The 12,362-nt window shown below is 40.1% G+C and overlaps 1 protein-coding gene and 1 pseudogene across 4 annotated transcripts in view; one reads left to right on the top strand and one right to left on the bottom strand.

The window, feature by feature from the left end:
• Positions 1-12,362, bottom strand: part of SPATS2 (spermatogenesis associated serine rich 2) — a 101,002-nt gene that overhangs the window by 53,640 nt on the left and 35,000 nt on the right. For all 3 annotated transcript variants that reach the window (XM_079773442.1, XM_079773441.1, XM_079773440.1), the window contains one exon: positions 6,737-6,992. In XM_079773442.1, coding sequence (XP_079629568.1) covers positions 6,737-6,761 — 25 coding nt within the window. In that variant the 5' untranslated portion in view covers positions 6,762-6,992. The remainder of the gene's footprint in view (positions 1-6,736; positions 6,993-12,362) is intronic.
• LOC307101826 (keratin, type I cytoskeletal 18-like) lies at positions 585-4,004 on the top strand (annotated as a pseudogene). The gene has a single exon. The product of its transcript is annotated as a keratin, type I cytoskeletal 18-like (transcript).

Genomic DNA, 12,362 nt, shown 5'->3' with positions numbered 1-12,362 from the left:
AGAATATATTTTTCTTGATTTCAGAGAATAAGGAAGAGGGAGAGAAATAGAAACATCAATGATGAGAGAGAATCATTGATTGGCTGCCTGACCCACACTGGGGATAGAGCTCACAACCCGGGCATGTGCCCTGACCAGGACTTGAACCGTGACCTCCTGGTTCACAGGTCGATGCTCAACAACTGAGCCACACCGGCTAGGTGAACCTTAGCTTTTAAGTATTATACTTGGGAAGGTAGGAAACTCGCTACACTTAACACACTTATTTAAGGCCATTCTGTTCTAAGAAAATATCTTCTCTTTAAACAATTTTATTGTGAAATATAACATTTACAATGCATACACACATAAAGTATCTCAGCTTGCTAATTTAGCACGAAATAAATACCCAAACACTACTAATCAGGCTAAGAAAGAAAACATTTCTAGTACCCCAGAAGTCTCCTCATGTGCCCCAGTCCTTTATCTCCTCCCATTCACCAAAGGTAACTAAACTTCCTTTCTTTATAGTTGCTATCAACTAAAAACACATAGCTAAGTATTATGGCATAGCTTTGCTTTTGTCTAAAAAGGACTAACTCCACATGTATTTAATTTTGATGCATGGCTTGTTTTGTTCAACATTGTTTGTAAAATTCATGCATGTTCTTATAAGTAAATAATTTGTTCATTTTTCTTGCTTAATAATATTTCATTGTATGATTATGCCATTGTTTATTCTGATAGTGGGAAACTGGGTTGCTTCTAGTTTCTGGCCAATACAAATAATGCTGTTTTGAATACTCTTGTACAATCTCCTCACATAATTGGGAATGCCTTTCTACCAAATATACCCAGAAATACAACCCAGTCATAGGGTATGTATATCTTCAACTTTAGTACATAATGTCAAACAATTTTTCAAAATACCAATTTAAACTTCCACTAGCAGTTTTTTAAAAGTTTCTATTGCTCCACATACTCTCTTGGTATTATTAATCTTTTTTTTTTTTTTTTTAATTCTCACCCGAAGACATGCTCATTGATGTTTTAGAGAGGGGGGAAAGCGGGGGGAGAATGAGAGAGAGGAGGAGAGAGATAGAAGAATTGATGTGAGAGAGAAACAGCAATCGGTTGCCTCTCACATTGTTCTGATTGGCAGGGCCAGGGATAGAGCCCACACTTAGGTATGCATGAGACTGGGAATCAAACCTGCAACCTTGTGGTGCACCAGACGACACTCCAACCAACTGAGCCACATCCCATTATCATTTCAATTTGCATTTCACTCATTTCTAAAGAGACTGTGTGCCTCCCTGGCTGGTGTTGCTCAGTGGTTAGAATGTTGGCCCTCACACCCAAAGGGTCATGGGCTCAATTCCTAATCAAGGGCATGTACCTAGCTTGCAGGTTTGATCCCCGGGCCCAATAGGGGGCACATGTGGGAGGCAACCAATTGATGTGTCTCTCTCACATCCATGTTTTTCTCTCTCTCCCCACCCCTTCCACTCTAAAAATCAATGGAAAAAATATCCTCAGGTGAGGATTAACAACAACAAAAAATACTGAGTGCCTTTACATGTTATTAGCCATTTTGATATTCTTTTTTTCTGGCATGCCTACTATTGCCCAGAGTTAGAAGGCAGAATTATCTTTTTCTTACTGGTCTATAGTAGTTTCCTGTTCTTTAAATATGATGCAAATTTCTTCTTTCATTCTCTTAACTGTGCCTTTTGATGGACAGAAGTTCTTAATTTTAATGTAATAATGCAGTGATATTCTTTTTCTTTCTGATTAGTGCTTTTTATGTCTATTTAAAAAGTCCCTGAGCCATGGCCAGGTGGCTCAAGCACCATCCTGTACTCGAAAAGGTTGCGGGTTCAATTCCCGGTTAGGGCACATACCTAGGTTGCAGGTTCAACCCACAGTTGAGGTGCATACAGGAGGCAACTGATTGAAATCTCTTCAACATTGATGTTTCTCTCTCTCTTAAAAAAAAAAAAAATCAGTAAAAACATATCCTCAGGTGAGGATTAAAAAAAAAAAAAAGTCTTTCCCTGAGATGATGTCAGAAACTTGCTTCAAAATAATCCACTGGGGGGTGGCTTGAACCAGTCTCAGCTTCTTGCCTTCCTCCCTGAACAACCTGAGCTTCAGCACCCACTCCAGCTTCTCCACAAACTATTGGACCCTGGACTCAGTGCAGTTGCCCAGTGACCAGGCCTGGGCAACCAGCAGCACAGTCAGCATCTACCAGGTATGAAGGTGGCAGGGGCTCCTGGATCTCTGTGTCCCACTCCACCAATGTGTGGGACAGCTGAAGGTCTGGGGGCCTGGCTGCAGGGATGGCTGGGGGTCTATTGGGCATATGGAGCATCCAGAGTGAGAAGACTATGCAATGCCTGAATGATGGCCTGGCCTCCTACCTCGAGAGGGTGAGAAGCCTGGAGGATGATAATTGGAGACTGGAGATCAAATTCAGGAACACCTGGAGAAGAAGGGACCCCAGGTCAGAGACTGGGGTCATTATTTCCAAAGACCATTGAAGACCTGAGGGCTCAGATTTTTTTAAAGTTCTGTGGACAAAGCCCACATTGTTCTGCTGACTGATGATGCCTGTCCTGCTGCTGCTGACTTCAGAGTCAAGTATGAGACAGAGCTGGTCATGCGCTAGTCTATGGAGAGTGACATCAATGGCCTCGATAAGGTCACTGATGACATCAATATCACTCGGCTGCAGCTGGTGATAGAGAGCAAGGCTTTCAAGGAGGACCTGCTCTTCATGAAGAAGAAGCACGGAAGTAAATATTCTACCAAATCAGACTGCCAACTCTGTGTTGACCGGGAAGTTGGATGCCCGCAAATCTCAGGACCTCAGCAAGATCATGGCGGACATCTGGGCCCAGTATGACGAGCTGACTCTGAGGAAAGGAGGGGAGCTAGACAAGTACTGGACCCAGCTAGACAATTATTGGTCACAGAGGAGAGCACCTCACAGACTGCTGAGATAGGAGCTCCTGAGATAACACTCATGGGGCTGAGATGTACAGTCCAGTCCTTGGAGATCAACTTGGACTCCATGAAAAATCTGAAGGCCAGCTTGGAGAACAGCCTGTGGGAGGTGGAGATGCGCTATGCCATGCAGATGGAGCAGCTCAATGGGATCCTGCTGCAGCTGGAGTCAAAGCTGGCCCAGACCTGGGCAGAGGAAAAGTGCCAGGTCCAAGAGTACAAGGCCCTGCTGAACATCAAGGTCAAGCTGGAAGCTGAGATCGCCACCTACCACTGCCTGCTGGAAGAAGGGGAGGACTTCCATCTTGGTGATGGCCTGGACAACAGCAACTCCATGCAATCCATTCAAAAGACCACCAGCCGTAGGACTGTGGACAGCAAAGTGGTATCTAAGGTCAATGACACCAAAGTTCTGGGGTACTCCTTGGCGGGGGGTGGGAGGGGTGAGGAGGGCAGAAGGCCAATAAAAAAGTTCAGAGATCCTTGAACATTAAAAATAATAATAGCCCTAGCCCGTTTGGCTCAGTTGGATAGAGCGTCGGCCTGAGGACCAAAGAGCCCTGGGTTTGATTCTAGTCAAAGGCACGTACCTTGGTTGCAGGTTCCTCTCCAGCTTGGGCCCTGGTCGGGGCTCATGCAGGAGGCAACCAATTGATGTATTTCTCTCACATCAATGTTTCTCTCTGTCTTTCCCTTTCTCTTCAACTCTCCCTAAAAATAAATAGAGGGATATCCTCGGATGAGGATTTACAAACAAACAAAAATAATAATAACAATAATCCACTGGGGGTTAAAGTATGCACAAAAAAGATTGGCCATGTGTTGTTAATTATTGGACCTGAATTATGGTTATTGGTGAGTGCACCATACTATTCTATTTTTTTAAAATATATTTTATTGATTTTTTACAGAGAGGAAGGGAGAGGGATAGAGAGGAAGGGAGAGGGATAGAGAGGAAGGGAGAGGGATAGAGAGTTAGAAACATCGATGAGAGAGAAACATCGATCAGCTGCCTCCTGCACACCTCCTACTGGGGATGTGCCCGCAACCAAGGTACATGCCCTTGACCAGAATCAAACCTGGGACCCTTCAGTCTGCAGGCCGACGCTCTATCCACTGAGACTAACTGGTCAGGGCCATACTATTCTATTTTTGATAAGCTTAAAATTTCAATAGCCCGGCTGGTATGACTCACTGATTGAGCATCATCCTGTGCACCAAGAGGTCACCAGTTAGATTCCCAGTCAGGGCACATGCCCAGGCTCGATCCCCGGTGGGGGCGGATTGATGTTTCTCTCTCTCTCTCTCCCTCTTCCTTCCTCTCTCTCTAAAAGTAAAACAAAACAAAACAAAAAAAAAAACACACACACACAAATTTTTTAAATGTCAATAATAAACTTAAAAAATAAATGTTATTTAAAACTTCTGGAACGAATAATGATTATATCAACTTTGCAGGATACAAGGTTAATATACAAAAGTCCATCACTGTAACAGCAATGAATATGTGGAATTTAAAATAAAAAACACAATACCATTTACTTTAACACCCCAAAAATACTTGGGTATAAATCTAACAAAGTATGCATAAGACCTATATGAGGAAAACTACAAAACTCTGAAGAAAGAAAAGAACTAAATAAACAGAAAGACATTCTATGTTTGTGAATAGGAAGATTCAATATTATCAAGATGTCAGTTCTTACCAACTTGGTATGTAGATTAAAAGCAATCCCAAACCCAGCTGGTGTGGTTTATGATTGAGCACTGACCTATGAATTAGGAGCTCACTGATTCCTGGTCAGGGCACATGCCCCGGTTGTGGGCTTGATCCCCAGTATGGGGCGTGCAGGAGCCAACCAATTAATGATTCTCTCTCATCACTGATGTTTCTCTCTTTCTTCCTCTCTGAAATTACACACACACACACACACACACACACCAGCTATTTAAAAACCTAAGCAACCATCTGACCGTTCGATCAGTAGCTATGATGCACAATGACCACCAGGGGGCAGACGACCGGTAGCTATGACGCGCACTGACCACCAGGGGGCAGACGCTCGAGGCAAGAGCTGCAGGTCTCGGGTGCGTCACCGGGAGCCAGAAAGGAAGGAGCCGGTGTGGATTCCAGTGTGCGTCACCCAAGAACCACCCTCTCACAATCCGGGACCCCTCGGGGGATGTCGGAGAGCCGGTTTCGGCCCGATCCCTGCAGGCCAGGCCGAGGAACCCCACCATTTGCATGAATCCATGTATCGGGTCTCGAGTATATTTAATATATATTAAAAGCAATCCCAATCAAAATCCCCAGTAATTTATTTTGTGGATATTGACAAACTGGTTTTCAAGTTAATATGGAAAGACAAAAGATCCAGAATAGCTAACACAATATTGAAGGAGAACGATGTTGAAGAACTGATGTTACCTGACTTCAAGAATACTATAAAGCTATAGTAATCAAGACATTTTTATAACTCTAGCAAAACACAGACATGAAATAAACAAAGACTAGGTTTTTAGAGGTCAAAGCAATCTGCTAAAGTTAACTCTTTAGGAAAAATTAAATGCTAACCTTTTATTTTAAAGTTTGGAATCCTATTTTTACTATAATGTTTCTCATTTACAGAAGGAAAACAGATATCAGTGTTTCAAGCATAACTGGGGAAAAAGCAAACTGAATTATGATGAAATTAAAGTCTGAAGAAAAAAGAAAAAGGTTATAAAAACTTTTCAGTTGATGAATCCCATTCCATAGAACAGTTCAGCTTCTTTAGGAATCTAAACAGTTCCTTAGAGCCCAGATTTTCTTGATATTGATTTACTATACAATGAAACAACAGTTCTCAGGACCAAAAGGAGCTTTGATATATTGTTCTTATAATGAGGTTTTTAACTGCAATGTCAGAATTAAGTTTAAAAGCATTTTTTCATATTTTATGTGAGATCTGTATCTACAGCTTTGTTTTCAATTAAAGAACATTAAATTGGAAATTAAATTGAATGAGGGGGAGGGGAGGTAGAATAGCTATGGTCAGTCCCTTAATATATTACAGTTGTGAATAACAGTTCTAGTACTATTGTTAAATTTGTCCCTTAACCTTTGTGGAGCTATTCTAGGAAATGGAAAAGTGATTTTATACAGTCCTGTTGTCCTTCCCCTACTTATAACTATTCTTGATATTTTTTGACTCTTTGCACCTTATATTTTACTTTTGACAAGAAACTAGAGTAATGATCCCAGAAGGAAAGCTAAAGAACGAATCAAAATCTAGAAGCATTTTCTCTTGTTTCATTTCCTATCTCCAATGAAACATCAACTCAAAGGATACAGAATATCCTGCAGTAAATTATCTCCTAACATTTCCCCTAACATATGTTCACTCTCCAAAGAGTACATTTTCAAGAGGCATTTGGCTATCCTGCAAGTATACTCCAATTTATTAGGTTTCTAAGATAAAAGCAACTGTTATATGAATTCCAAAAGTAGTAATACACGAAGCTGTAAAATAATATCTACAGATACTTAGTTAATGAGATAACAGATAAAGTTATGAATGTTCTATACTCTTCTAAAATTAATTTCTGTCATGATAAAAGTTGTAACTAACAGTAGTACTGTACAGAGGGAAAGTAAAACCATTCAAAACATATTAAGAGAATGTTTTTTGAAAATACAGATATAAATGGTGATCATTACTCCACAACTATGCTTTTAACAATTTATGCCCATATATACTCTTACCCTTCTGGTTTTGTTTCCTAGACATTGCAATTTCTTTTATCTCAAAAGATATAGAAGAAAAGTATTCTTTTGCCTTGTCTGGGTTCTGATTGTAGTTATCTCTGATTTAAAGGTAGGCAAGAGAAGTCTGCAGTTGGAGGTGTTAAATACAAAATCCTGGTTATTTGAAATTCTGCTAACTGGTGATCTCCTTTCCTTCTATTATCTTCTTGTCAGGAAATATCATTGCAGACATTCATGTCTCTCCAGGATGATTCTAGAGGGAGGAAAAATACACATATTTACGGTTATAGTAATAGCTATTTGTACAAAATTTCTGAGAGATATCCACAGGTTTTGTTTTGTATTTTTTCTAAACAAAACTAGTGATTAGAGGAAAAGTACTCTAAAATATATATATGCCTAATATGCAAAGTGTCCCCTAGGGAGTTTGACCAACCAGTTCAATCGCTCGCTATGATGTGCTCTGACCACCAGGGACCCTACCCATATATGAATTTTGTGAACTGGGCCTCTAGTATGGCTATTTGCTCTTTCGGAAACTTTAATCTTAGAATCAAACCATCTTCTTATTTCAGAAAGCATGTTCTCTTAGTCATCTTATATTTTGTATCTACCTCAAAAATATTATCCCAATCTCTGCTTCACAAACGAAAATATTATCTCATCACTCCCTAAGATCTTCCTTGCTACCTGCTCTTCCTGTCCAAATCAAGGGTCTTTTTTCTTCCTCTAGAATTTCCTATTTCTAACCTCTCCTCAGGTTTCCCAGCTCAAATACAGCTGCAAGAAACTTGGGGTTGGGGGTGAATGGGAAGCACACAAAGGAATTTTATTTTATTTTTAAAATATATTATTATTGATTTCAGAGAGGAAGGGAGAGGGAGAGAGAGGTGGAAACATCAATGAGAGAGAATCATTGATTGGCTGCCTCCTGCACACTCCCTACTGGGGATCAAGCCCAAAGTCTGGGCATGTGCCCTTGACCGGAATCAAACCCGGGACCCTTCAGTCCACAGGCCGACGCTCTATCCACTGAGCTAAACCAGCTAGGGCCACAAAGGAATTTTAATAAGGAAAACCAAAACATCAAAATTTGGACTAGTCCATACTGCAGGAAGTGTCTATCTATAATAATAAAAGCGAAATATGCTAATTAGACTGGACAGCCGGACGACCTTCCAGATGAAGCCGGGGCTGTGAGGACCAAGGCAAGCCACCGCGGCTGCAAAGGCCAAGCCCCTTGCACGAATTTCATGCATCAGACCTCTAGTAAATTATAAAGATACAAATGCTGCCCTAACCAGTTTGGCTCAGTGGATAGAGCGTCGGCCTGCGGACTCAAGGGTCCCAGGTTCGGTTCCAGTCAAGGGCATGTGCCTTGGTTGCGGGCACATCCCCAGTGGGGGGTGTGCAGGAGGCAGCTGATCAGTGTTTCTCTCTCATCGATGTTTCTAACTCTCTATCCCTCTCCCTTCCTCTCTGTAAAAAAAATCAATAAAATATATTCTTTAAAAAAAAAGATACAAATGCTATTTTTTCCACATTACTAAACATTTTAAAAATATATGCCTAAGATTTCTGGGTAAAAAAAGCATGATAAGGATTACAGAACTTATACGTGGCACCTGACAGAAAAAAACATTTCATAAAATGCAACCCAAGAATAAAAGAAAATAGAAGTAACCTTATATGAAATACTTTCCAATGTGGAGGGAGAATGAAGGGATGAGTAGATAGCCTGGGGAAAGTTTTTTTTTTAATCCATCAAGAGCAAGAGCCTTGCCTTAGCGGGTTTGGTTCAGTGGATAGAGCGTCAGTCCTCAGACTGAAGGGTCCTGGGTTTGATTCTGGTCAAGGGCATGTATCTCGGTTGCAGGCTTGAACCCTGGCCCAGGTCGGGGGCGAGTGCGGAAGGCAACCAATCAATGTTTCTCTCTCACATTGATGTTTCTCTTTTTGTCTCTCCCTCTCTCTTTTACTCTCTAAAAATCAATGAAAAAACATCCTCGGTTGATAATTAACAAAACTAGAATAAAGCCGTGGCCGGTTTGGCTCAGTGGACAGAGAGAGTGCCGGCCTGTGGACTGAAGGGTCCCAGGTTTGATTCTGGTCAAGGGCACGAAACTCGGTTGCAGGCTCCTCCCAGGCCTGGGCCCTGGTCGGAGCACGTACAGAAGGCAACCAATCGATGTGTTTTTCTCACATCGATGTCTGTCTTTCCCTCTCTCTTCCACTCTCTCTAAAAATCAATGGAAAAATACCCTCAGTTCAAGATTAAAAATGCAAAAAAACTTTAAAAATAAAAAGAGAGAGTAAGAGCCTTGTCCTGGCCAGTATGGTAAAGTGGTTAGAGCATGGTTCTGTATAATTTTATTAACCAACTTCACCCCAATATATTCAATTAAAAATAAATAAATAAACTGTCCTCAATTGAAGTGTAAGCTTGGGGCAAATTAAAAAATCCAGGAGGAGCTTATACTCATTGTTTCAAGTAACTAAGAGCTCTCACTCCACTTAGAAAAACTGTAATTGGAAGTTTCGAGCAATGCATCACAGGATGTAATTAATGCCAAAAAGATGAAGAACTCTAATCAGCAGGCGCATACTTAATACATCATAAGGTTGGTGAATAAATGTATATTTATTTGTTTTAAGCTGAAATAAAATGCTTATGGTGTGTATGTATCATTTTAATCTCCTGCTTTAACCAACCTTTTCAATTAACAATAAATTATATAAGATAGAATAGCAATAGATAAAAAGACTTCTACTATAATCAAAGAAAACTTGTAACAACTTTTGGCAAATTAATACTATCTACTAGACAGCTAAAGCAAAAATATTAACTGTTAAGGCTACTTGTTAAAATGACTAAAGAGAAATCAATTGATCAAAGCTGGAACTGCTGTTTTTAAAAGAATATACCTTTGGTGCCATATTAGTTACCATTAACCAAAGGCAGCATGGTTATTACCCTATCGTGGCATAATCTGGTTAAAACAATGGAGGTCTTAGAAGAAGACAGCTGCTGAATGGCCTACATGGGGTTCAAGAACCAAGGTCTGAGTATCACTGAACTGGGAAAAGAATGGTCTGAGTTCTCTTGATAGGAAAAACAGAAAAGATGCTTTAGCTAAAAAATTTTCCTTGAGACAGTTAAACTTTCTCTAAAACAACGTATATTAAATTTCTTTCCAGAATCTGATACAAACCATGGGCTTCTCAAAAAAACAAACAAACAAAAAAAAAAAACACACACCAAAACTCACATTATACAAAAGCATCCAGTTAGACTGAATTTAGGTATAATAGTTTCTTATCAGATTTCTTTTCTTTTTATTATTATTTTTTTAAAAAACACAATTACTTTATTGATTTCTTACAATCAAATACTGCCAACTAGCATTACTTCCACTCATGCATCATTAAAAACAAAAGGATTATTTCCTTGGTATTTTCAAATGATGCATAATACAATAAACAAAAAAAGTTAGAACTTAAAATGCACCCTGATTATGTAAACTGGTAATTTTCCTTAAAAAGCATAACTAATAATTTGGTTCTTCATAAAATGGAAATTTAAATATTTCTCCTGATAGTCTTGAGGTCATCATTATGTTCTGAGTAGTGCAAAGTGTGGCACACGAGTTTCATCTAGAAAGGTGTCTTACACACCTTATTGAACAAATGAAATGTGCATAACAAAATGCATACAGCCAATGCATGATAGAAAGCATGTTTCAAATACAAGGCAGCCTCCCAGGCCACCATATTATTTGTTTTGCATTATCATTTATGGCATTACAGATTAATTACACATAACATACTTTTATACATTTTAACCCTGAAGATAAGAAAAACAATTGTTGCTTCAAGCAACAATTGTTTTTCTTCTTTTCTTTTTAAATCCTTATCCAAGGACATTTTTTCCATTGATTTCCAGAGAGAGTATAAGAGAGGGAGAAAGGGAAAGAGGGAGGGAGGGAAGGAGACATGGAGGTGAGAGAGACACATCAATTAGTTGCCTCCAGTACTTGCCCCTACCTGGGCTGGGGAACCTGCAACCCAGATACATGCCCTTGACCGGAAATTGAACCCGTGACCCTGACACTCCAACCACTGAGCCAAACCAGTCAGGGCTCTTCTTTTCTTTTTTTAAGTTTTGTTTTGTTTCTGTTTTTATTTTAATCTTCACCAAAGGGTATGTTTTTATTGATTTAAGAGAGAGAGACAGAGAGAGAGACAGAGAGAGAGAGACAGAGACCTCGATGTGAAAGAGAAACATCGATCAGTTGCCTCCTGTAGGTGCTCCGACTAGGGATCAAACCTGCAATCTAGGTATGCACCCTGACTGGGAATCAAACCCGCAACCTTTTGGTGTATGGGACAATGCTTCAAACAATTGAGCCACCCAGCCAGGGCTCTTATCAGATTTCTTTAAATCCAATGATTGAAAGTATTAGATAGCTCTCAGTGATAGTCTATATATATATTTTATTGATTTCAGAGAGGAAGGGAGAGGGAGAGAAAGATAGAAACATCAATGATGAGAATCATTGTTCGGCTGCCTCTAGCACGCCCACCACTGTGGATTGAGCCCGCAACCTTGGTTATGTGCCCTTGACTGGAATCGAACTTGGAATCCTTCAGTCCACAGGCTGATTCTCTATCTACTGAGTCAAACCAGCTAGAGCTCAGTGATAGTCTTTTAAAGCTTCTATTTCATTCATTATTCAACTAATATTCATTGAATGCCTACCACTAGTACATTCTAAGCTTTATGGGAGATTGAGTGGGAGAGTGCTGCTGTTTCAGATTCAGGGGAGAATTACAGTATATCAGAATGCAGGAGTTTACTGTAAGAGCAGGTGATGAAAAAGTGGAGGCCAAACCCCTTAACTACTCAATTGAGAAGTTTGGCAATAAAGAAATGAAAGAAATAGGGTATCAGCCAGTGTTCTATCAAGGCAAAATGAAAAGGTAAGTTTTACCCCAAAATAGGGAACACTTTTTCAAAACAGTAAAAGAAAGCCCTGGCTGGTTTGGCTCAGTTGGTTGGGTGTAATCCTGTGCACCAGGAGGTTGCCAGTTCGCTTCCCTGTCAAGGGCACATGCCCTGGTTTTGGGCTCAATCCCTGGTGGGGGGCATGGAGGAGGTAGTCTTAACAGAACTTACTACCTAACCATTTGAAGCTACAGTTTAACTATTTGTCCAAACTTCAAACACTAATCTGAGGAAGTGTTCTAATGCTGATTAAAATACCAGAAAACATCCACTTAAGAATAACTTGATTGTCTTTTGTTTTAAAAACTTATTTTATTTACAAGGAATAACAGTAAGACCCTAAGACTAACAGACATTGCCTTGTTGTAAAAAAACAGAATACAGACCCATTTATTTTGTCCTTTTATGATGGAGAAAATTGTAAAAGACTTTGAAATGAACCAAAAAGATCACTAGGCATCTTCAATGAAAAAACTGACATTGTGGCCCGGTTAGCATGGCTCAGTGGTTGAGCATTGACCTATGAACCAGAAAGTCATGGCTCAATCCCCGGTCAGGGCATATGCCCGGGTTGAGGGCTCAGTCCCCAGTGTGGGGCATGCAGGAGGTAGCCAATCA

Source organism: Cnephaeus nilssonii (genome assembly GCF_951640355.1).
Source record: "Cnephaeus nilssonii genome assembly, chromosome: 6".
NCBI lineage: Eukaryota > Metazoa > Chordata > Mammalia > Chiroptera > Vespertilionidae > Cnephaeus > Cnephaeus nilssonii.
The sequence above is the reverse complement of the archived record's forward strand: the minus strand, read 5'-3'. Positions and strand labels throughout refer to the sequence as shown.